Here is a 27,084-nt window from a genome sequence, read left to right as displayed (position 1 = left end):
CTGACTCCCCATAAGCGAGATCTGAATGACAAGAGAAGGGCTGCTGAGATTGTGGAGTAACCGGGAGGAGATCAAGACGTTCAAGCATTGATAGAGAATCTTCTCCAATGTTCCTGAAGAGGGTGGCCTCTGTCTGGAGTGCATTGGGTGCAGCAGAGGAGGCCAATAATGCAGATGAATTCATGAGAAGAAGGGTTGGTCTGATTTTCTTGAAGCAGAGGTTACCTGGTGAAAGGAATGACACTGAGGCTGAGTGGGCAAGGAGACGGCTTCACACTGATTCAGAAAAATCTATTTTCTGCTCCTCCTTTGAGAGCGACTTCCACTGTGAATAGAAGATCACAAGAACACACTGTCAGCTCGTATACACAGCCACACTGCTACTACACATGACTACAGGACAGCTGGTACACATGCACATTAACAGATGCATAAATATATTCAGAGTTACACACTTACTCTCTCTCCCACAGCTGCATTCACAGCTGCACTGTTACTGATATTTAGCTCTGCTTTGACCTTTGGCCTCTGCTCTTTAAGGTACAGCATGAAGGCATTTGGGGGCTTCTTAATGTAAGCCTGGTCTGTACCCTGTTTGGTTTGATGCTTGCTGCTTCAACAGGAATAAAACCCAGAGTGAGAGCATGTGTTACCACCGTGTACAACTGTGAGGAAAGTACTTTAAAAACACGAGTAACGCTGTGAAACTGAATGTAAGGCGACATCATTAAAGGAGGCTGATTTTAATAATTCACACACATCTGCAGATAAATGACAGATACCTGCAGATCAGTGAGAAAACGCAGCAGAGAAACTGACTTTGGAGCGCAGCTGTGGGGTGGAGGAGCTGGAAGAACAGCTGCTGTTGTTGCCGATGGGATGTTGTTTACAGGCAACTGATACAGTAGATTGTGTGGAGAGATGGAGAAGGACAAAAATCCATAATACTGACACTTAGTCCAGCATTTCAAAGACTAATAATGATAAACAGCACAGAAACATGCAAACTAAACAGTTTTTCTTTCATTAGCCTGAAGCATCCAACAGGTTCAAGCACCTTTATCAATAAAAATCTAACGACAACTGTCTGAGTGTCTCACCTGTCCTTGGCTAGCTGTGCCTGGCTGACTGTACATGTGAGATGGCTGCATGGTGATTGGAGCAACTATACATGAACGTTGGTGCTCAGACAGAAGAGGAGCGGATCTCAGGAGGGTGTAGGTAACAGATCCTCTACTCTGCCTGCTGCTGGGTGAGGCAGGGCAGCTGGTCCAGCAGGGAAAGCAGGAGGAGGAGGTGGGGAAAAGGGAGTGCGAGGGTTGGATGTTTCCCCCAAAATATTAACAAACACATCTTCAAGAGTGCAAGGCACCCTTTCTGACTTCATTCTTTCCCAAATACGACCCAGCTCTTCCCTGATGTCCATTTTTGGGACAGAGGGTTTATGTGCTGCTGTTCTGTGTCTGGGATCCTGTGACAAACATTCGTAGAAATTTGATCCTCTTAGACTGGGACGGACATCTTATATAATACAGAACTAAACTAAGGACTAGTATTTTGTGCAAACAGTTGACTAGTAATTACTCGTTCATGTCAGGTGGGTGGTAATTACTACAAGTCACTGCAGTGAAAGCACAGATGCCCAACAATGATTATTGGCAGTAATTATTAAATTGTATCTTTTGGGCCAATTAATTGAAGTGAAATAATTTGCGATGGCACACTGGTATACTACTATGGCACAGTAGTTGAAAACCACCGGTCTATGGAGCTTGAAAAGAAAAGTGCCTGGACTCATTCTTAAATGTACAAAAGAGTTGTATGATAATAGTTAAAACTTTATTCATTCACAAAAAGGTTTATCCATAAAATAGAGCAACATTTGCATGTTTACATCTGGAAGGGTAAAAACAATAAAAGCCCAAAGAAATCGACAACACTGCTGACTGAAGTGTTAGAAATACAAACAGACACGATTACAATCAATAAGAAAAATGTGTTGTCAAGGTAGCAAAGAAGATATGTGGCACACTATTGTTTACATTCATACAGAGCTCCAATAGGGACACTCGTGGGAAGTCTTCAGTAGCAGGTCAAAGTGCAAACCTTCAGAGGTGGAAAAAGTACCTTTGAGTACCAATCTAAGTAGTACAATAAATAACAGCAGTCTTTCAGTGCAAAACTACACAAACACAGATATCATTGCAAACCTTCAGTGGTCGGTAGCTGTGCTTTAAACCAGCTCTTGAACACGACAACTCACAATCAGATTTTCTAAGCAAAACACTTCAAAGTATCCTGTAGCGCAGCAGCAGGAATATAAAATCTGAAGCACACAATCTGAAGCAAGTTACCATCCTGTACACCTGCATTTCCACAGCATCCAGCTACACAACCTCATGAAGGAACTAACATTTAACAGTTTATGAAAGTAGGGAGGCAGAATGGGACTAACAACAGTAGAAATGCACTAAGAAAATCCTTTGGGAGCTGATGGTTGGGGAGTGGGTTCTCAGGGGTGATCCGATGGGTTCCACGGATCCTTGACTGGATTAAAAACTTGGAAGTTTGGAGGCTGGGTCAACACCTCGGGTTATTTATCATGCTGCTCATGAGTATTTTTTCCATGTAGTCTGTTACAATGAGGGAGCATGCTCAGTCTGCAACAGTGTTTCCCAGCACAACGCTGCTGAGATGAGTGATTCACTTCATCCGTCACTGGTTTAAATGCTGTGGCTAACAACGCAAAATATTTTCCAAGTTAACAAAAATTAAACAGATTTGTTTAGAATATAAGCAAATTGATTTTCATTCTAACTGATCCAGTCCAACTTTATTTGGGGCCATTGACGTGCGTGTGTGTGTGTGTGTGTGTGTGTGTGTGTGTGTGTGTGTGTGTGTGTGTGTGTGTGTGTGTGTGTGTAAAACTCTGTAAAAGTGTGTGAAAAACAACTAAACAACCAAAACGATTAAGAATAAAAGACAAGAAAGTCAAGCGTCATCTGTTGCCTCAGCGCAAAAATCTGGTGAATTATTAAATAAAATACAGTTCCTGGAATTATCCTGGAAAAACTATTAATTTGAATCCTTTAGAAGAAAATGCCGTCACTCAGCGTTAACAGAGGGGTGGATGTTTTTTAGAATTATTCAAAAAAGAGATCTTTGGCCCTTGAAGGCGTCCTTCTGGGCTGCCAAACGGATGGTCAACAGCTTCTGAGGCAACATGTGGTCAGTCTATGGGCGTGTGTATGTGGGCACACTATGTCTGGGCAAGCTGCAGCTCCTCCAGCCCATGTTTGCCCAGATGATATCTGGCCAAGTCCTTCCTTGTCACCAGTCCAATCACCTGCAGGAGGTGACAAACCAAAGAAAAAAAAAACCAAACTAATCAGGACAATCATCATAGCAAAATAAATGTGAAGTATGTGGGGAAATACAACCAAACAAAAATCCTTTACACTGAAACATAAACACACCGTCTTACCCTGTTCACATCATCTGCCACCACCAGGTGTCTCAGTCCCAGGGCTCTGAACAGCTTAAACACACGGGGGAGTGATGTATCCTGCAGACAGAACGATTTGTTAAAGTTTGACTCAGGGCTGCTCAATTAATCGAATTTTAATCGAAATTTTGATCTGGGCTTTCAACGATCATTAAAAATGACTGAGCCGATTATTAGCACCTCCCTCGTGCTTTACTCTCGCGCTGCTCCGTGTGGCAAATCGAGCGCACCTCTCGTTTCGAACACGCGTCGCAACAATTAAGAGGACCCGAGGGAAGCTCGGAAAGCTAAGCAGAAGTTATTTGGAGAGGAGAGGATATTTTTGCATCCCAGCCACAAGTGCCTCATCAGAAATAGTCTTCAGCACTGGTGGAAATGTTGTCAAGTGCCTGCGTGCATCCCTGAAGCCTGATCATGTCAATAAGCTGGCGTTTTTGGCTAAAAACCTTTGAGAGGTTGCAGGAACCATGTTTTGTTGAGCCGTTTTGAGATTGTATGGGACTTGGGCCTACTAGTTTTTATTTATTTCTTATAAAAGTTACTACTTTTAGTAAGTTAGTGGCCCTATTTTAAATTTGGTTCAATTTCTTATTTATGTACTTTATCTTTTAGCTATATCTGTTCTTAGTAACTTTGTTCTTATATTCCCTTTTATTGTTGTATAATTAGTGCCCTTAACCTAATGACATATGTGGTACTTTGTTAATAGTCTTTTATTTATTGTCTTAATTTTCCTGTTTTTATTGTAAAGCACTTTGGTGTACCACTGGTCTTTTAAATGTGCTATACAAATAAAGTTGTATTGTACTTTCAATGTTTTATTTTATTTGTGTTCAAGCAGCAACTTTAGTTGACATACCTCAGTGTCAGTTTGATACAATTGTGCATTGTGTGGCTACACAGCTTGCCTTGATGTTTGGTTATTTGTATGCATAAATATTATGCAGTATTTTGAAGTTCACTAAACATAGATGTTTACATTTTTCATTTATTTTTTATATTGCAAACATTTGCACCGTTATCAGTATTTGCACACTATTTTATATTATTTGTTTTGACAATCTTTAAAGCCATTATTCAATACATTGTTATTGTTAAATAAATATCGTCAAATAATCGAGATCTCAATTTCAGTGAAAATAATCGTGATGATCATTTTTGCCATAATCGAGCAGCCCTAGTTTGACTTCATTCAAACAAAACATCAAAAACCATCCTGAAAAGCATTTTAATGAAAGAATGAAAAGAAAACTGTAAACCCACAAATTTAACATTTTGCAGCAGCAGTCTCAACTTACAAGTCTAATCAAATTTGTTGGTGCTTGCACAACTGCAGTTACTGCATCTGTTACCTGTGGTACAGTGTAAGGTGTTGGATTCATAAACTCAGTGAGGTCCATCATGCATTCTCTCTCGTCCTGGGAGACATGGATGCTTTGGATTGGGGGAAAGCGGGGGTAGGCGTCCCTGAAGTCTTTCAGCTGGAGCTTCCTCTGAGACAGCCGGGACCGGGCCAACTCCACAAACACCTGGCAGGAAAGAAGATGGTGCAAACTGGCCTAACTGCAATCAGGTTTTACAGGCTCTCGTATCAGATCTCAGATCAGCTGTTACCTTGTGTTTGAGAAGAACAATCAGCTGAGAGCGCAGGATGAGACCGCAGAGTTTTGCTGGCTGAGTGAAGAGGAAGGTGTTAATAATCTCTTACACTGCAGGGCAACATGTCTCACATTTTTCTCCTGCGTCAACTCCAATCTGCTCTTAAAGTAGCTTATGTACTTTGCTAAAGTGGTGCCAAAAATTGACACAAAGAGACACAAAAACAACGCTTTCCACGGATTTGACTACAAACACCTTAACACGACCTTTTGTTAAGAAACAAAACCAACTACTTAGCAGCGAGCAACCCTTTAACACCTCAAACACAAACTTTCAACAGAAAAACAAACAAACATTCAAACAGTTACCTCATCACTATCCAAAACCTGCACGACAACAGGGAAGCCATTGTGATTTGTTGATGTGTTGCTAAGGACGTCCACGATTGTTCCCACCTTCTCTATCCTGTTGAAGCAGGTGACTGGAGAACTCATCACCTCTCTGGACAGCGAGGAGGACAATGGTGATAAGAAGGTAAACAACAAGAGTGCAAGTACTGATTATAAAATAAAAGAAACAGTGAGAAAAACAAACACAAGTTCATCCATCCATCCTACCTGGCAGTCAGCCAGTGGGAGGTGGCAGGAGCCTCCCAGTGCAGGAAGGGAACACTCTGCAACTTGATGTGAATGTCGTATAAACCCTAAAGCAGGAAAATAAGAGTGGTTGGAGATGCTGTCTGTGCCTTACTTTCCTATCATAAACTGTACACAGTAGATCCAACTGCAATTTCACCAGCAAGGACAACATCCTCAATTCAATCCGCAAGGTTTCTTGAAAGGTTACAGTGGTTGGATTCTACTCTCTAAGCCTGAGACTGAGGTTTTGTGGAAGGCCTCAGTGAGGACTTCCAGGCCGACCAAACCCCCGGGTACAAATGAGTCGTGTAAGAACTGAGAAAAGCGGGGGGAGGGTTGGGCACGAAAATGAGAACAAAAAGCCTACAGTGCAGGAAGCCAATGTATAGGTATGGAACCAGAAGGTAAGTGTCTGAGGCGTGGTCGTGACGTTCAGATAAATCTCCAATTATTCCAGCAGGTTAGGACAAAGTGTCTGCTGTCAGACAAACAAAAACTTTATTTTTTATCTCCTCTCAACAGAAAAGGAAAATATAGGTTTACAAAAGACTAATGTATTAAATGAAATTGAAATTTACGCTAAATGCATTTACTAAGCACTTGCATTCAGATAAAATACAGTAGCATTTATTATGCTGGGATCTGATCACCCTACACTGGACTAACTTCAGCAGTGTGGAGTGAGGAGTAGGTTGTGTCTGTGACTTCACTCACCTCCTGAAAGTAGTCTCCCACTATTTTGGCAATCATGAGAACGAGCATTATGGGAAGGCCGTATGTGACGTTTCCAGTTGCCTCCACCATGATGACAGTCAAACTGAGAGTCATTCTTACAATGCCACCTGCAGAGAGGAGGAAGTATGCAGCACATTGTAGAACAAATTTAAATATTTACAACAATATACATAAAATTACAAAATTTTTTTTTAAAGTGACAGTTACTCACCTAACTGTGCTGCAGCTCCAATCAAAGCATATTTACCAGGATCAGCCCAAATCTATGAAAATACATGGAGCAAAGTCTTTAACACATGTTAATTGGCATATTAGCTTAATGTAACAATAATCTAGACAAATTAATAAAAATATGCATTTAACATGTTTCAGATAACACCTATTTCCCTATCCCATATTTTTAATAACACAATAATGCTAGCAAGTTTAGTAGGAAGGTTTGTGAAGTAATTAAAAGTTCTCTTTTTTTTTTTAAATAAAGACTATTTTCTTCCACTGCTTTGCTAATACTGTCCATGATACCGGTCATGTTAACTTGTTGGGTCAGCTCCATTAAATTTAGCTAGTTTTCAAAATGGGAACTAAAACAAATGTCACTGTGAGGAGCACCAACCGGGCTAGTGGGAGTGAAAGAGGCAAGCAGTATCCCACACAGCCTCCCCCAAGCTGCTCCTATTAGAAGAGACGGGATGAAGACACCAGCAGACACTGCCAGGCCGTATGTCCAACACGCCAGGAAGAAATAGGTCAGAGTAAACAAACCCAGTGTCATAGGGTTGTAACTTCCTTTAAAACACAAACAAAGAAAGTAATTAGTGAGAGTATAATGGTTTAAACAAAGTCACTACAATAGTGCACCATCTTACCCGGCTGATAGTGGAAGAGACTACGAACGCTTCTCTCAGGAGTGTTAAAAAATGCTGTAGCCATGGAATTATACTCGCCATCTGCACAAAACAACTAAACAGAGACAGAAAAATGATGCATGGCACAAAATACTCAAGAGCCACAAAATGAAGGGCTTAAGACAGAAACAGAAAAACTGCTTATCACGTCTGATTTTATTAGGAATCGGATGCCCACAGTGCCTAAATACAAACATGATGTCACAATTTTGCTACCCAATCAGAAGTGAAAAAAAAAAAATCTATAAAAGCATAAACTATTATAACATTTAAATCTGGTATTGCTTCCATCATCTGAGCTTCTAATCTACAGCTAGTCTCAGTCACAGTGCACTGAACCAAAACTGTTCCCGGACATTCTGTTTTCTAATTAGCAGCAAACATGGGAATGATTGAATATAAAAGAGACATCTGAATGTCTCAACCAATTTTCATGGTAATACATAAATTCTTAAAATGTTGCACTCTATGAGAGAAACATCCTGCATCCCCTTAGATCCCTTTAAAGTACCGTTTTTACGCCATGCTGGTAAACTTTATTGAAATGAAACTTTACTGAGGTTAAAAAGTAGGAAGTGCCAAGGATCATTATGAGCAGGGTCCTCTACAAATCTGCACGTGCTGGTCTTAATTTGCTTTGTCACACATTTCACCATCTCCCCGTCCATCTTAAAACTAATCCTGCCCGGCTCTGCTGTAACACTGTGACCCATATTTAGCGTTATTATGCATCATCATCTAAATCGAAAAAAGCAGCGAGAGAGTGTTTTCAGTCAAGTGGAAACGAATGTGGGTGTACCTGCAGTGAGTACTCCTCATTGCGCTCGGGCCCCAGAGGCTGACAGTCGTTGGAAAAATAAATCATGGTGAATGACACTGCTGCGGTCACAGCAGCCACCAACAAGGCCTCCATCACTTGCAAACATGGGCGATGCACATACCTAACACACAGACACATTAAATTTAGACATTTTCATGTACAACGCCACGCCCTAATCTGCTCTGCGCTAAAATGCTGACACATTGCTGATCTCTCAGTTTGGACTTTCCCAAATAAAAAAAGCAGCTCTTAGTCCAATAAAAACAGATGAGAGGGAAACAAAGCTTCTTTGACTTTGTGTCTCTTCAGGCCATGTGACTGGAAATGTCGAGTGTAATTACTGCTCAGAAATGTGACAGAAATACAGACTTCCTTAGACTCAGACCAGAGGAGTTATTTTTAGAAACAAGACCGTCCAGCCAGGCAAATATTTTATTTTCAAGTTTATCTTTAAAGAAATATTAAAGATAAACTTTGTTTTGTTTTCAGACTGCTTCAATTAAGTCTTTCTTTTTTTGGTTGTTTTTTTAAAAGGATCCATTAGGCTTATTTGGAGGGTTAAGAGTTGCATATCAAAATTTTCCTCATTTATCTTATACTGGGCCTGTGCAGCACCTCAGTGCACTCACAGCCTCGAAACAAGCCATTAAGCAGTTTTAGCTCCTCACCACAAGTCATCTCTCATCTTACTGGTTACTCTCGCACACAGAAGGAACAGCAGGTAAGTCGGGTTTCTGCGCTTACAGACAGAGCCGTGTGACTGACGTGACCAAATCGGGCATGCCTCCTCTCTCCCTTTCTCTTAATACAGACTTTCCACCGTGGAAAGAGTATAAAAATTGCAGATATGAAATCAAATCCTCAGACCACCTGTTTCCCCATTTCCTGTCAATTAATATTGTAAATAAACTGACACTCATTTATTAAAAATCTGGTGTCATGACAGTTGGATTTAATGTTTTGATTATGATTGAGAATGAATAAGCATTAGCAAACTACACACAGTGTGTATTATATTAAGATCTGAGTACATTTATATCAGCCAGCTCCAGAGCAGGAAGCCAGGAACACTTCTCAGTACGAGTCGTCTCCCACATTAGTCAGCCTCCCGGTGATCGTACCTGTTCTTATACTGAGGCTATTTTTACACATGTCAATCACAAACTTCCGAGAATCCATTTTAAGTCTTCTCTTAAAAAACCTCATCTCGCACCCCACCCAGTCTGTGTCAACCAACAACATTTTCAAGCTCTCCATGTGATGTTTTTGTTGGCACAATGCACACACATGCTCTTCTTTATTCACAACCTTTGCTGAAATATTTCCTTTCTGAGTTAATGACAGTTTGGTTTGCATTTGCTTGAGTCCTATCTAAACTTTACCTGATCCTGAAGATAGTCAGCCAGTAGTTGAGTGAATTAAAGAGCGCTCCCAACAACCCACCTGCACAGGACAGGAACGGAAACAAATTAATGAAATGAATAAACAGGAGCGATAGTGTAAGTGAAATAGAACAGTGGTATTGTCATCAGTCTGAGAAACATTTAGAAGTGACACCCACTGGGTGCAGGACTGATGATCGATTTGCAATATGCAACTCTCAGGAAAATAAGAAGAAAAGAAAAATATTGATCAAAGAAACTGGAAAGGTTGGATGCAAATGAGTGTGACTGATGAGTTGATGCGGAACTGGCAAAGAATTAGACGATGATTCTCATTCCTATTCAGTGTTTGGGGTCTCTGATTATGCAGTGAACTATTCCCGAGCAGCTCATGTTATGTGTTGGGGGGCACTGTGCTTCTAGGGAAGATTAGTGGCAGGAAATGCCACCTCTAGGCATCATTGGTTTTAGGTTGTAGCTGATAGTGTATACCAAAATGGACCACATGAAGAATTGTGCATATTTGTAGAAATTAAAAACAAAACAAAAAAACTTTACCTAAAGCTCCCATACACATGAACAAAGGAATCTCGTAGTAGTAATAGGCCACACTCTGAAAAGAGACAAAAGTCGGTGCTTTTACATTGACCACAAAAATTAATTAACCTCAAAAAGCACACTGTTTATGTTTAATGCAAGTCTCTTACATCACTTTCAAAGCGTCCAAAGTTAATGAGACCTGGATTGGAAAGGTCTCCTGGTTTGCCATGATAGATACTGAGGAAGAAGTTCAGTGTGAAGGTGGAGATCATGGAGGCAAAGAACTGCAGAGGAGGAGGGCAAGCATTTAGGAGATGTAGGAAATACTAAAACTTATCCACTTGTGTTTTAATCAATCTTTTAGCCAACTTTTTAATTTTGTTGTTTAAGCGACAATGACAGTAAAGATATTCAGTTCAATTTATTAGACTTCTGGATGAAATGCTGTTGATTCAACATATTGTGCTCACTAATAGGGGTTAATGCTCATTTCATGACTTACTATCCTCCATGTGAGCATCTGGTTCCAGAAAGAAGCTCCCTCCTCTAGAGAGAACAAAACTCCGCCTGTCGACCACAGAAAGAGAGTTTAGAAACCAGAATAGCATTACATTTTTATATATTCATTTTGTTTGTTTTTTCCTTCAGACTGAAAAAGTGACTTGGAGAAGTGACAAAACACACTTGTGTGCAGACCAAAACAACCACACAGAGACCCTTCGGAGGAGGTAGTGTCAGTTTGTTTATGGTGTGAACATGATCCAAGCCAACTACCAGGTGTATGTTAAAGTTTGAGCTTAAAAATGTCCCGTTGCCCTGTGTGCTTTGTATTCTCAACACAAGAAGGTGCTATAGATGTGCAAACGTCTGTACGGGTTAACAGCTAGCTGTTAAGTAAACATAAATTACTGGTTTTCTCACACAGCACCTTCTTCTTGTATTTAATTTTTATTAACCCTATTATTATTTTATTAACACATCTGGCAAATGAGTGGACTGAACATTCTCATGTGGTTTCCAGTGACACATTTCAGTTCACTTGGATTTTTCTGTGTGAAAACAAACCAAACCACAGGGTTAATCTACAAATTTTTACTCAGCTGATTCGGACCAGAGTAAACAAACTACAGGTGTGATAACACCCTTAAACTAATCCAGAGTTAGCAAGCGTGATCACAGCAGCACTCTTCACACGATAACCTGATCAACATGCACAAGGCAGCTTTATAATCACAGCAGGCAGTTATCAACAGACTAATAAGAGTATGTCAGAGGGTTTCTGTAGATCCCAGTGCATCAAATTTAAGACTTCTAAAGATCTTATTATGCAAACTATTATTTTTTGTTTGCTTTTAGTGTGGGCATATATAATCATACTGTTGTAGAGCTTAAAGCAGCTAAACTTCACACACAGCAAAAGCAGATTATGTGTTTTTACCAACTGGTGCCCCAAAAGCAGCAGAAACTCCAGCAGCAGCTCCAGCAGAAACAAAGTCCCTCTTTTCTGTGTCTCTCCGGAAGTATTCAAACATCTACACAAACACACATATATTTCATATTATTAACCACTCCTATTGTCAAACACACACAAACTTAGTATATTATGATATATGGAGTTTGTCACAATGTCAATCGATGTGACACACTAAATATATACTGTGACCCACAAGCATGTTAGTGTTCAGGATCTCAACACACGCTTACCTTGAAGTCCCGTTTTAAGGAGGTGCTTCTGCCCTGTGAGACTCCCGCAGCTACAACACCACCAGAGTGAATCATGGGACCTTCCTGACGATCGTGGGCAAACAAGAGGACAGCTTTAAAAGCTTTTTTAAAAATGTGTTTCAAATGTGTTTAGAACACAGTTTGAGTGTATGTTTACAAAAAGATGAAGGATTTTAATATAGTTTACCTTTCCAACAGCAAGACCGCCAGCTACTGAACATATAACGCCAATCACTTTCACCACCAGCGTCTACAAAGAACAACGGGACATAAAGATGTAAAGGTGGATCTAGTGTAGCCATTATTCTAAGTTACTGGTATTTTACGTGGCCGTACCTTGAGCCGTACCACCCTGGGAATCTTGACTCCATTTAGGTAACATTTTATCTGAGGAATACCACTTCCAGCTGCTATTGGCTACAAGAGAAAGAACAGGAAAAGATACATGTGAAGACTCGTGGTACACACAGTGCCTCATCACATGCTAGTAAACCGCACTGTCACAAAAACAGAAACACATTTAGCTTAAATTATCAGTATTTCAAAGAAGGACTCAGACATTGACAGACGTGCTATTACTAACCAAAAATCTTCACTTCCACAACGATTTGAATAGTTTGTAGCTAAGGAATATGTAATAGAGCAACAAAAAAGGGGAAAAAAAGCAAAAGCTTTTATGTCACACTTCTCCAAAACCCATTCTTGCACTTGAGGAATGTTATTATTAAAACACACACAAATGGGGAAGAAGTGGTTCCAATTCAAAATTTAGGCTAATCATAAAAGGTCAAGAATATTTTTGCTTTCTGTCTTACCTCAAAAAACGCAACCATGATGCCCCCCACCAGGACGAAGGCACAGTTGAGAACGGCCCAGAGGATGAGAGAAATAGACAGCCCACCCACCTCTGTAAACTTTTCAATGTCTGTGAAGGCTCAGAGTCAAGGAAGTGTCCTTTTTTTCCTGAAATCACTTGAGTGATTTGGAGAAAAATTAAAGTTCCTTAAGCCTTGCATATTTACGTGGTACTAAAAAAATAGGACTAAAAAGCTGTACACGTCTAAAGGATACTCTCTTTAATAACTTGATATTTGTACCCAGCCAGTTTCTCCACCATAATGTCTATAAAACAGGCGATGAGACCCGTTAGAATGCCAATCAGACCGCAGATTACCCAACGACTGATCTCCAGACAGCGGAAACCCTAAAAACACAAGATGAGAAGACAAGAAGTGATGCAGGATAAAGCAGCCAGACACAAGACTCGAGACAGAAAGAAAATAATGGAGTTCATACAGAGCCCAGGCAAACTACCATTTCTGCAAAAGATTCCTGCACCACTCACCATGGGACTCATTCTTCTCTCCTCTTCAAGAAAGAGCTGGTTTTCAATGTTGTCATAATCCAGACTCTACAATGAAACAGACAGATGAATACATTTCATTTAATCAAATACATCTGTAAAAAAAAACAACACCCACACAAAAGCTCTTCCTGCTAGGTTCAATTGTATAATCTATTTAAAGAAAGTGACATCCAAAAATCTGACCAATTTTTGTGTGCATTTTTTAGATGTATATACAAAATTTCAAAGACAATACAAAGCATATCTCCTGAAGTACTGACAGTTCCACTTTGCTTAAGAACATTACAAACAGTTGCATCTTTATAGCTGGCTCAGTCTTTAGTTTCTTCCTTAAGATGGCAAAAAAGGACATTTTCACTTCTTGTGAAAACATCAAAGTAACCAAGTGTAATCCAGCTTATTCAAGACTTATCAGAAACACAGGATTCTGATTGGTTAACAGCAGTTTTACCTCATATTTAAGTGACAGCAGCTTCTCGTTGTGTGGGATCTCTTTCGGTCGGCCCCTAATAGGGTCCTGCAGGGGGCGAGGAAAAAAAAGCATTAACGCATCACCTCTGACCTCAGTTATGTGGCTGGAAACTATTTTACTGCCATTAAAACATTTTACATACAGCAGCAGGGAGTGGAACAATGAATCACAAGCATCAGATGCATTTTTTCTTACTCAGAAGAAAATTAGGGGACAGGTTTGACAATCAAAAGTTTTCTTAACAACTCAATCCCAGCCAGTTTCTCCAGAAAGTCTACATCATAGCTGTAACCACAAACCCCTCTGAAACACTACAGTGTAACCTACGCCATAACCACACATGTACTTCTCTAGAAATGAAGCTACAATAATAATTGTAGCATCAATCATAATCTTAGCATCAATACAAGGAATCACAGATGACAGTAAATTCCTGGTGGATGAATTGCTGATGAATTGTAAAACGCGCAATGGCAGTGCCTTTGTTTTCATATGCACATGGCGGAAAAAGCGTGCCGGCGACAGAGAGTGAGAAGGGCGAAAGCGGATTGTTGAATGAAACGGATGAACCAGAATTGCTTTATAAAAATGCTGCAATTTCAGTGGTGATGAACTGGTTTAGCTTTCGTCCATCAGATACACAACAAAGCACTAATTTTGGTAGAGCATGCTAGCGGACCTTCGTTATTACCGCGTTTTTTGGAAAATACGGCACACTTAAAATCAATTCTTCGATTTTTCTGAAAATCGACAGTGCCCCTTATAATCCCGTGTGCCTTATGTATGAATTCTGGTTGTGTTTACTGACCTCGAAATGATTTTATGTACACGGCGCTCAAAAATCTGTCAAATGTTTTAGTACGACTTTGCTAAGCTACAAACCCGCACCGCTTGATGGATTGTCGGAGCATTACGGCTATCGTAGGCAGGAGCCTCGCGGAGTGATACGTACTGTGCTTCAGCATAGTATTACAGTATTGTGTGTGTATAACCTCTTTTTAAGTTTTGTGGATATTATACACGGTTATGCTGAGGATATGTCGGCCAATTTCCACTGGAAATGCCTTTGGAAATGCCATCAGGCAGCCTTCACACCTCCAATGGCCCCAACAATAGAGGCACTTTGGACACTAATTCCCCCACCTCTCCCCCCTCCATAGAGCCATCACCACCTTCAAACTGTTCACCTACAACACCCCCCTCCTCACCCCACACAAAAGAGGATTTCACACCACCTCCTCCCACCACAACTCTTCATATTCATGAAGCAGATGTGAGGAAGCAGTTTAAGAGTCTGAATGCTCGAAAAGCTCCCGGCCCAGACGGTGTGTCTCCTGCCACCCTCAGACACTGCAAACGAGCTGGCCCCAGTGTTTTCTGGCATTTTCAACTCCTCACTGCAGGCATGTCATGTGCCTGCCTGCTTCAAGTCCTCTACCATAATCCCTGTCCCCAAGAAACCTAGGATCACTGGACTAAATGACTACAGACCCGTGGCTCTGACATCTGTGGTCATGAAGTCATTTGAGCGCCTAGTTCTCTCCCATCTCAAGACCCTCACGGCCCCCCTCCTGGACCCCCTGCAGTTTGCATATAGAGCCAACAGGTCTGTAGACGACGCCATCAACATGGCCCTACACTTCATCCTGCAGCATCTGGACGCCCCAGGAACCTACGCCAGGATCCTGTTTGTGGACTTCAGCTCTGCCTTCAACACCATCCTTCCAGACCATCTCCGAGGCAAGCTTTCCCAGATGAATGTGCCTGATCCCATCTGCCGGTGGATCACTGACTTCCTGACGGACAGGAAGCAGCATGTGAGGCTGGGAAAGAATGTCTCGGACTCCCGGACCATCAGCACCGGCTCCCCTCAGGGCTGTGTTCTTTCTCCTCTGCTCTTCTCCATGTACACCAACTGCTGCACCTCCACCCACCAGTCTGTCAAGCTAATCAAGTTTGCAGATGACACCACCGTTATTGGGCTCATCTCGGACGGGGATGAGTCCGCCTACAGGAGGGAGGTTGAACGTCTGGTGTCCTGGTGCAGCCACAACAACCTGGTGCTGAATGCCCAGAAGACAGTGGAGATTATTGTGGACTTCAGGAAGCACACAGCCCCACTCCCCCCCATCATCCTGACTGACACCCCCATCACCTCTGTGGACTCATTCCGCTTCCTGGGTACCACCATCACCCAGGACCTGAAGTGGGAGCCCACCATCACCTCCGTCATCAAGAAAGCCCAGCAGAGGATGTACTTCCTGAGGCAGCTGAAGAAATTCAACCTGCCAACACGGACGATGATGCAATTCTACACTGCAATCATCGAGTCCATCCTCACCTCCTCCATCACCGTGTGGTACGCTGGAGCCACTATCAGGGACAAACAGAGACTGCAGTGTGTTGTGCGCTCTGCTGAGAAGGTGATTGGCTGCAGACTCCCATCTCTGCAGGACCTGTACACCTCCAGGACACTGGGGCGTGCAGCTCGGATCTCAGCTGACCCTTCTCACCCTGGACACAGTCTGTTTGACCTGCTCCCCTCAGGCAGGAGGCTCCGGTCCATTCGCACCAGAACCTCTCGCCATAAGAACAGTTTCTTCCCCTCTGCTGTTGGACACATGAACAATAAACGTACGACTGTTCCCACCCCTAACACATGACCCTACGCTGTGTTCACTGCATCATTCCATGTTTGGCACTGATCACCACCTGCACTCATGTATATATCTTTCTACGTAGCACTTTTAATTCTTATTCTTACTTTTATTTTTTCATGTCTATTTAAGTGCAATTTATGACAGTATGTTTGCACTGAAGCACCGCAGCAATTTCCTAATGTTGTAAACCTGCTCAACATTTGGCAATAAAACCCTTTCTGATTCTGATTCTTTTGGTTAAACTTTCAGCAAGGAATTTGCATTTGCACTGTTAAATTTTTATATAACTTTAATGCACATAAAAAACAGCTGCTCATTTAATTTGAAAATACCTTGATTTTTTTTTTTTGCACAAATAAAGTTGTGGAGTTGTAAAGTATCTTGTCTAGTGTCAATTATATCGTCAGTTATATCGTTATCACAAATTTTCAAATCTATATCGAGATAAATATTTTTGGTCATATCGCCATGCTCTAACCTGGATGATTGAGAACCTACACAGATGGGGTTTTTTTGGATATTCAGTGACCTCCACTGTCACTCCCTTCCCTATTCCAGCCCACTTGTTAGCTAATCAAACTCAGCAAATGCATACATCATCCGCTTCCCGCAGCGAGACGACAGGATCTTGTGAGGCTACACAAGAGCACATCTGCGATGTGTGAAAACCCCTCTCCCTGTCCAAATATAAACACCTAGGCAGACGGACACATTTGCAGCACCATAAATTACGCTTTAGCTTGCCATCCATCTGTGCAGCATGCAACTAAGTAAAGAAATTACTTTCACAGAGCCACAAACAAGCTGGAAATAACATTTTGTTTATCATACTCAAGCAAATCACAAGCCTGAAATCATATTCCAGCCAGTCAGCCAATGAAAACATAACTGAATCAGATGGTTTGTGTGAAGAAGCAGAACAGATGGGACATCCTGTCGTGCTAACAGAGGCTCAAGTATCAGTATGTGGTCCTGTGTGTCAGAGTGTATGTATGAGGATTTCTTGTCCTGGTTTAAGTATCCTAAGCCTGCAAAGAAGTAGTTAAGTAAAATGTAATGAATGAATGTAATGAACATATATTCAAATGCATGGACTTGATCAATTTGCTATTTGCAGTGCCTCACAGTGGAAACCAGCAGACAGTTTCCAATCACGTGCCCCTAGTGAGTCAAGCATCACTGGACTATTCTGGCTGGTGAGCGACTAATTTCTGTGTAGGTTTTCCCAAATCATTCAGAGGGAAGCAGCTCCGTCTCAACCTTCAACTTTATCTCAGTCAAGGCATTGGCACAGTAAACAAATATGAGCATGTGGCTGAATTGCATTAGTCACAACTGCAGTGATTTGCTGGGGAATGCTGGGAAAGATTATCGTGGTCTAAGAGGCTAAAACAAGAACTGCTAATAAAGGGAAATAGAAGAGAAAAAGACAAGGAGAGGGAGGAGATGTTGGGAGCTCAAACTTTACCTCTTCTGATGTTATATCATCTTCCAAATCCACCGTGCTGAATCTGCCTATCCGAAATACACTGCCTGATCCGGACAGCTAAAGACATCACAGACAACAACATAAATATATGAGTATGGCCATGTGTAGGACTTTTCAGGATGATATGTTACATTGTTAACTGCTGGTATCCATTTAAGAAACTAACACAAGAGTCTTCTCCCCTCTCCTTGGAGACTAAAGTCTATTTTTGGACATCTTTTGATGTTGGACTCACATGAAATTATACATGTCGGGTAAGATTTTTAAGAGTAAGAAGCTCTCTATTGCTCCCTTTATTGAAGAAATATTCGACTTCAAAACAAACAAAAAATCTACAACAGAAAATGCACACAAAAAGCATGTTCTTTTCCATACCTGTACATTTTCTGATGCAAATGAGAAAACATCCATTTTTGGATGCGCATATTTGGAAGGGGATTAACGTGAGACTCTACTTTCATGTTGGCTAATGCCACACAGGCAGAAACGGTAACAGTAAAAAAGGAAGTTGGATTTTCCAGAATATTTCAGTATTACTCTGACAGGCAGACGTCTGCAGGTCTTGTAACTGGATCGTGCTGGGATAATCACACTTCCCAAAGCAGTCACATTACAGTTTACCTGTAGCCCAGGTAATCCAATTTGTCCCAGGATGTTTTCCAGCGTCAAACAGGTTAGGAAATAATGGAAGTAACAGCGAATGACTAGCAATAATCTGATTATTTTCCAGGAGGACTGAAACAAATTATGAGCATCATGTACTTAATTTGAATAGGCCTAATTCTATTACTTTCGCCCTCTAAACCCAGTCACAAACAAAACTTGTGGTTGCATTTACCATCCAGAATTGCAAACCAAAACACACTCTGCATGTTTGGTGGTTTTCTCTTGTTTTGATGTGTACTCGCCGTCTTCGTGAATTCTTGCACACTTCCATCCTCAATTCATTTGACTTTATGCTCAAATGCACTCTGGGTCAAGTCATGTTGCTGCTATATGAGTAACAGTCACCAGACATCAACAACACCTCAGTAAAAACACTGGTGTCAAGCCAACCTCCAATTCGAGACTTGCAGTCAAGCCAGCCTCCAGTTGATTTTACGTTCCCTGTGTATTCAAAGTATTACGGGAATGGATGTGGAAACCAGATTTCAAAATAAAAGCCAACTTCGAGTGAATTAACAGATATGTTAAGAACATAATAACATATAATTTAGGCTTTTTTTTTTTTTAGAAACTCTAATGTTACATCTACATGACACAGCCTTGTACCCTAATTGTGCCCTGTCAAGGCCATCTTATTTTGGATTTCAAAGTAAAAGCCCTGTGAATCTTCATTTTTGAACTACTCTTTCAATGAATTCATAATGCTCTTAAAAGCAAAAGTCGTATTTCCAAATACTATTTGAACTTTGTATCAACACTTTCCAACCGCAGTCTTTTTCACAGTAATACCATATCAAATAAATTCTTTCTGATTTTGCTTTTCATAGTAATGGCCCTTTGAAATTGCCGATATTTGACTTAATCTCCTAACGATTCAAAATGCTCTAAAATGAAAAATTCTTGTTTCCACAGGGTAATTCCACTTTAGATCAACAGTATACAACCCCGCAGTGATACCATATCAATATCAAGTCATTCTGATTTTGCTTTCAAAAATAAAAGCCTTTTCAAATTGTCCATAATTGACCTACCTTTCAGTGATTTCAAAATGCTCTAAAATGGAAAATTCCTGTTTCCACAGGGTAATTCCACTTTAGATCAACAGTATACAACCTCACGATGTTACCATATCAATATCAAGACATTCTGATTTTGCTTTCAAAAATAAAAGCCCTTTCAAATTGTCCATAATTGACCTAACTTTCAGTGATTTCAAAATGCTCTAAAATGAAAAATTCCTGTTTCCACAGGGTAATTCCACCTTAGATCAACAGTATACAACCCCACAGTGACACCATATCAATATCAAGTCATTCTGATTATGCCTTCCAAAATAAAAGACTTTTCAAATTGTCCATAGTTGACCTACCTTTCAGTGATTTCAAAATGCTCTAAAATGGAAAATTCCTGTTTCCACAGGATAATTCCACTCTGTATTTACAGTATACAGCCCCACAGTGATACCATATCAATATCAAGTCATTCTGATTTTGCTTTCAAAAATAAAAGCCTTTTCAAATTGTCCATAATTGACCTAACTTTCAGTGATTTCAAAATGCTCTAAAATGAAAAATTCTTGTTTCCACAGGGTAATTCCACCTTAGATCAACAGTATACAACCTCACAGTGACACCATATCAATATCAAGTCATTCTGATTATGCTTTCAAAAATAAAAGCCTTTTCAAATTGTCCATAATTGACCTAACTTTCAGTGATTTCAAAATGCTCTAAAATGGAAAATTCCTGTTTCCACAGGGTAATTCCACTTTAGATCAACAGTATACAACCCCACAGTGACACCATATCAATATCAAGTCATTCTGATTATGCTTTCAAAAATAAAAGCCTTTTCAAATTGTCCATAATTGACCTAACTTTCAGTGATTTCAAAATGCTCTTAAATAGAATTTTGCTGTTTCCACAGGGTAATTCCACTTTAGATCAACAGTATACAACCTCACAGTGATACCATATCAATATCAAGTCATTCTGATTTTGCTTTTCATAGTAATGGCCCTTTGAAATTGCCGATATTTGACTTAATCTTCTAACGATTCAAAATGCTCTAAAATGAAAAATTCTTGTTTCCACAGGGTAATTCCACCTTAGATCAACAGTATACAACCCCACAGTGATACCATATCAATATCAAGTCATTCTGATTTTGTTTTCAAAAATAAAAGCCCTTTCAAATTGTCCACAATTGACCTAACTTTCAGTGATTTCAAAATGCTCTAAAATGGAAAATTCCTGTTTCCACAGGATAATTCCACTCTGTATTTACAGTATACAGCCCCACAGTGATACCATATCAATATCAAGTCATTCTGATTTTGCTTTCAAAAATAAAAGCCTTTTCAAATTGTCCATAATTGACCTAACTTTCAGTGATTTCAAAATGCTCTAAAATGAAAAATTCTTGTTTCCACAGGGTAATTCCACCTTAGATCAACAGTATACAACCCCACAGTGACACCATATCAATATCAAGTCATTCTGATTATGCCTTCCAAAATAAAAGACTTTTCAAATTGTCCATAATTGACCTAACTTTCAGTGATTTCAAAATGCTCTAAAATGAAAAATTCTTGTTTCCACAGGGTAATTCCACTTTAGATCAATAGTATACAACCTCACAGTGATACCATATCAATATCAAGTCATTCTGATTTTGCTTTCAAAAATAAAAGCCCTTTCAAATTGTCCACAATTGACCTAACTTTCAGTGATTTCAAAATGCTCTAAAATAGAATTTTGCTGTTTCCACAGGGTAATTCCACTTTAGATCAACAGTATACAACCCCACAGTGATACCATATCAATATCAAGTCATTCTGATTATGCTTTCAAAAATAAAAGCCTTTTCAAATTGTCCATAATTGACCTAACTTTCAGTGATTTCAAAATGCTCTTAAATAGAATTTTGCTGTTTCCACAGGGTAATTCCACTTTAGATCAACAGTATACAACCCCACAGTGACACCATATCAATATCAAGTCATTCTGATTATGCCTTCCAAAATAAAAGCCTTTTCAAATTGTCCATAATTGACCTAACTTTCAGTGATTTCAAAATGCTCTTAAATAGAATTTTGCTGTTTCCACAGGGTAATTCCACTTAAGATCAACAGTATACAACCTCACAGTGATACCATATCAATATCAAGTCATTCTGATTTTGCTTTTCATAGTAATGGCCCTTTGAAATTGCCGATATTTGACTTAATCTTCTAACGATTCAAAATGCTGTAAAATGAAAATTTCTTGTTTCCACAGGGTAATTCCACTTTAGATCAACAGTATACAACCTCACAGTGATACCATATCAATATCAAGACATTCTGATTTTGCTTTCAAAAATAAAAGCCCTTTCAAATTGTCCATAATTGACCTAACTTTCAGTGATTTCAAAATGCTCTAAAATGGAAAATTCCTGTTTCCACAGGGTAATTCCACCTTAGATCAACAGTATACAACCCCACAGTGACACCATATCAATATCAAGTCATTCTGATTATGCCTTCCAAAATAAAAGACTTTTCAAATTGTCCATAATTGACCTAACTTTCAGTGATTTCAAAATGCTCTTAAATAGAATTTTGCTGTTTCCACAGGGTAATTCCACTTTAGATCAACAGTATACAACCTCACAGTGATACCATATCAATATCAAGTCATTCTGATTTTGCTTTTCATAGTAATGGCCCTTTGAAATTGCCGATATTTGACTTAATCTTCTAATGATTTAAAATGCTCTAAAATGAAAAATTCTTGTTTCCACAGGGTAATTCCACTTTAGATCAACAGTATACAACCTCACAGTGATACCATATCAATATCAAGTCATTCTGATTTTGCTTTCAAAAATTAAAGCCTTTTCAAATTGTCCATAATTGACCTACCTTTCAGTGATTTCAAAATGCTCTAAAATGGAAAATTCCTGTTTCCACAGGATAATTTCACTTTAGGTCAACAGTATACAACCCCACAGAGATACGATGTTAAGATCAAGTCACTCTGATTTTGCCTTCCAAAATAAAAGTATTTTCAAATTGCCCATAGACGACCTACTCGTTTAACGATTTCAAAATGCTCTTAAATTGAAAGATGCTGTTTCCACAGGATAATTCCACTTTAGATCAACAGTATCCAACCCGACAGTAAAACCATGTAAATTTTATGTTGGTCTGATTTCGCCTTTCAAATTAATGGCCCGTCGAATTTGTCCATATGTGATATACTCTTTCAATTATTTCAGAATGTTTTAAAAATGAAAATTGCTGTTTCAACACATATTGTGTTTTCATTTTGAAAAGCAAAATCAGACTCAATTGATTATGACAGAATTGAATCATAAAGATGATGTAAAAGGAAGCTGAAATTGCCACTAGGTTGTAATTGATAGTACGTTTATATTTTAAGTCTGTGGAAAGATGTCATGGTTGGTTTGCAAGCTGTTTTGTAATTTCTTTATTTAGAATGACATCTTTCCACAGACTTAAAATATAAACGTACTATCAATTACAACCTAGTGGCAATTTCAGCTTCCTTTTACATCATCTTTATGATTCAATTCTGTCATAATCAATTGAGTCTGATTTTGCTTTTCAAAATGAAAACACAATATGTGTTGAAACAGCAATTTTCATTTTTAAAACATTCTGAAATAATTGAAAGAGTATATCACATATGGACAAATTCGACGGGCCATTAATTTGAAAGGCGAAATCAGACCAACATAAAATTTACATGGTTTTACTGTCGGGTTGGATACTGTTGATCTAAAGTGGAATTATCCTGTGGAAACAGCATCTTTCAATTTAAGAGCATTTTGAAATCGTTAAACGAGTAGGTCGTCTATGGGCAATTTGAAAATACTTTTATTTTGGAAGGCAAAATCAGAGTGACTTGATCTTAACATCGTATCTCTGTGGGGTTGTATACTGTTGACCTAAAGTGAAATTATCCTGTGGAAACAGAAAATTTCCTTTTTAGAGCATTCCGAAATCACTGAAAGTTAGGTAAGTTATTGGCATTTTCAACAGGCCATTATTTTGGAAGGCAAAATCAGAATGACTTGAAATTGAAGTAGTACCATGGTGTGGATGTACACTTTTGATCTAACATGGATTCATCCTGTGGAAAGAGCAAGTTTCATTTTTAGAGCGTTCTGAATTCTTTAAAAGAGTAGGTCGTATATCGGCAATTTGAAAAGTCTTTTATTTTGGAAGGCAACATCAGAATGACTTGATATTGATATGGTATCACCGTGGGGTTGTATACTGTTGATCTAAAGTGGAATTACCCTGTGGAAACAGCAAAATTCTATTTTAGAGCATTTTGAAATCACTGAAAGTTAGGTCAATTGTGGACAATTTGAAAAGTCTTTTATTTTGGAAGGCATAATCAGAATGACTTGATATTGATATGGTGTCACTGTGGGGTTGTATACTGTTGATCTAAGGTGGAATTACCCTGTGGAAACAAGAATTTTTCATTTTAGAGCATTTTGAAATCACTGAAAGTTAGGTCAATTATGGACAATTTGAAAAGGCTTTTATTTTTGAAAGCAAAATCAGAATGACTTGATATTGATATGGTATCACTGTGGGGCTGTATACTGTAAATACAGAGTGGAATTATCCTGTGGAAACAGGAATTTTCCATTTTAGAGCATTTTGAAATCACTGAAAGTTAGGTCAATTGTGGACAATTTGAAAGGGCTTTTATTTTTGAAAACAAAATCAGAATGACTTGATATTGATATGGTATCACTGTGGGGTTGTATACTGTTGATCTAAGGTGGAATTACCCTGTGGAAACAAGAATTTTTCATTTTAGAGCATTTTGAATCGTTAGAAGATTAAGTCAAATATCGGCAATTTCAAAGGGCCATTACTATGAAAAGCAAAATCAGAATGACTTGATATTGATATGGTATCACTGTGAGGTTGTATACTGTTGATCTAAAGTGGAATTACCCTGTGGAAACAGCAAAATTCTATTTAAGAGCATTTTGAAATCACTGAAAGTTAGGTCAATTATGGACAATTTGAAAAGGCTTTTATTTTTGAAAGCATAATCAGAATGACTTGATATTGATATGGTGTCACTGTGGGGTTGTATACTGTTGATCTAAAGTGGAATTACCCTGTGGAAACAGGAATTTTCCATTTTAGAGCATTTTGAAATCACTGAAAGTTAGGTCAATTATGGACAATTTGAAAAGGCTTTTATTTTTGAAAGCATAATCAGAATGACTTGATATTGATATGGTGTCACTGTGAGGTTGTATACTGTTGATCTAAGGTGGAATTACCCTGTGGAAACAAGAATTTTTCATTTTAGAGCATTTTGAAATCACTGAAAGTTAGGTCAATTATGGACAATTTGAAAAGGCTTTTATTTTTGAAAGCAAAATCAGAATGACTTGATATTGATATGGTATCACTGTGGGGCTGTATACTGTAAATACAGAGTGGAATTATCCTGTGGAAACAGGAATTTTCCATTTTAGAGCATTTTGAAATCACTGAAAGGTAGGTCAACTATGGACAATTTGAAAAGTCTTTTATTTTGGAAGGCATAATCAGAATGACTTGATATTGATATGGTGTCACTGTGGGGTTGTATACTGTTGATCTAAGGTGGAATTACCCTGTGGAAACAGGAATTTTTCATTTTAGAGCATTTTGAAATCACTGAAAGTTAGGTCAATTATGGACAATTTGAAAGGGCTTTTATTTTTGAAAGCAAAATCAGAATGTCTTGATATTGATATGGTAACATCGTGAGGTTGTATACTGTTGATCTAAAGTGGAATTACCCTGTGGAAACAGGAATTTTCCATTTTAGAGCATTTTGAAATCACTGAAAGGTAGGTCAATTATGGACAATTTGAAAAGGCTTTTATTTTTGAAAGCAAAATCAGAATGACTTGATATTGATATGGTATCACTGCGGGGTTGTATACTGTTGATCTAAAGTGGAATTACCCTGTGGAAACAAGAATTTTTCATTTTAGAGCATTTTGAATCGTTAGGAGATTAAGTCAAATATCGGCAATTTCAAAGGGCCATTACTATGAAAAGCAAAATCAGAAAGAATTTATTTGATATGGTATTACTGTGAAAAAGACTGCGGTTGGAAAGTGTTGATACAAAGTTCAAATAGTATTTGGAAATACGACTTTTGCTTTTAAGAGCATTATGAATTCATTGAAAGAGTAGTTCAAAAATGAAGATTCACAGGGCTTTTACTTTGAAATCCAAAATAAGATGGCCTTGACAGGGCACAATTAGGGTACAAGGCTGTGTCATGTAGATGTAACATTAGAGTTTCTAAAAAAAAAAAGCCTAAATTATATGTTATTATGTTCTTAACATATCTGTTAATTCACTCGAAGTTGGCTTTTATTTTGAAATCTGGTTTCCACATCCATTCCCGTAATACTTTGAATACACAGGGAACGTAAAATCAACTGGAGGCTGGCTTGACTGCGGCCGTGCATTAAAATGATTAAAAGCATTCATAGCCCATGCAGTATTTATAAACATGAGTCAACATAAGCCTAGGATAGCTAATAAAACATGACACAGCATCTTCTTTGGGAAGCAGCGGAGGTAATAGCTGTTAAGGTAAATTAGCCACCATGCTAACCTGTCTGGAAGGTTTCGGTATCTCAGAGCCGTTGAGTAACGGTGTCCCCTCCCCGGTCAAACCGGAGTCGTCGCCCCGGCTGGACCACGACACTTTCTTGGTGATGTTAGCCATGGTGGCTCCCCGCTAATACGCCGAGCTGTCAATAGTTCGCTTCATTAACTTCAGCCGTCGTTGCCTAACAACTATTATTCTCTCTCAACTCCCCATGATTATTTCTGCAACTCGTGACGCTTTGTAAGGTTCGCGTGCAGGGTCAAAAACAATCCTGGGGCGCGTTGGCTGCTGGGATTTGACGTTTTTCAGTATTTCAGACTCCAGAAAGTTATGGCAAAAAATTATATTATATTATATTATATTATATTATATTATAAACAATAATTAGGTGACTAAAGACTGTATACCTGGCTGAGGATCTGGCTGAGGATCTTACGTGGTCAGTACACACAAACAAAACAGTGAAGAAGGCGCAGCAGCGCCTCTTCTTTCTCAGGAGACTGAAAAGATTCGGCATGAGCCCCCGCATCCTCAGGACCTTCTATCACTGTGCCATTGAGAGCATCCTCACTGGATGCATCACCACCTGGTATGGCAACAGCACCGCCTACAACTGCAAAGCTCTCCAGCGAGTAGTGCGGTGCTCTGAACGGATAATTGGAGGTGAGCTTCCCTCCCTCCAAGACATCTACAGGAAGCGGTGCCTGAGGAAAGCGGGGAGGATCATCAAGGACTCCAGTCACCCCAGCCATAAACTGTTCAGACTGCTTCCATCAGGAAGGAGGTTCTGCAGCATCTGGTCCCGTACCAGCAGACTGAGAGACAGCTTTTTCCATCAGGCCATCAGACTGCTGAACACGTCATAGACACCTCAGCTTCACTACTGGAACTTCAACATTATGCACTCCACACTGTATATAAATG

The 27,084-nt window shown here is 39.4% G+C and overlaps 1 protein-coding gene across 2 annotated transcripts; it reads right to left on the bottom strand.

The window, feature by feature from the left end:
- Positions 1-1,825: 1,825 nt before the first annotated feature.
- On the bottom strand, positions 1,826-26,427 carry clcn7 (chloride channel 7). 2 transcript variants are annotated; one of them, XM_026165609.2, is made up of 25 exons: positions 26,164-26,427; positions 17,816-17,893; positions 13,667-13,732; positions 13,195-13,260; positions 12,921-13,053; positions 12,665-12,774; positions 12,186-12,266; positions 12,037-12,099; positions 11,829-11,912; positions 11,563-11,656; positions 10,627-10,691; positions 10,292-10,408; positions 10,143-10,197; positions 9,585-9,645; positions 8,182-8,323; positions 7,344-7,437; positions 7,091-7,263; positions 6,689-6,740; positions 6,457-6,584; positions 5,722-5,807; positions 5,473-5,605; positions 5,120-5,179; positions 4,858-5,034; positions 3,485-3,565; positions 1,826-3,346 (listed from the first exon to the last, which is right to left on the bottom strand). In XM_026165609.2, the coding sequence occupies exons 1-25, from the start codon at positions 26,275-26,277 to the stop codon at positions 3,260-3,262; spliced, it is 2,400 nt and encodes a 799-aa protein (XP_026021394.2). In that variant the 5' UTR covers positions 26,278-26,427; the 3' UTR covers positions 1,826-3,259. The 2 variants fall into 2 exon arrangements, with proteins under 2 accessions (XP_026021394.2, XP_026021395.1); XM_026165610.2 differs by lacking the exon at positions 17,816-17,893 and having other exon boundaries at positions 26,164-26,408.
- Positions 26,428-27,084: the final 657 nt, after the last annotated feature.

This window comes from Astatotilapia calliptera, chromosome 4 (assembly GCF_964374335.1).
Source record: "Astatotilapia calliptera chromosome 4, fAstCal68.1, whole genome shotgun sequence".
NCBI lineage: Eukaryota > Metazoa > Chordata > Actinopteri > Cichliformes > Cichlidae > Astatotilapia > Astatotilapia calliptera.
This window is presented reverse-complemented; position numbering and strand designations above follow the sequence as displayed.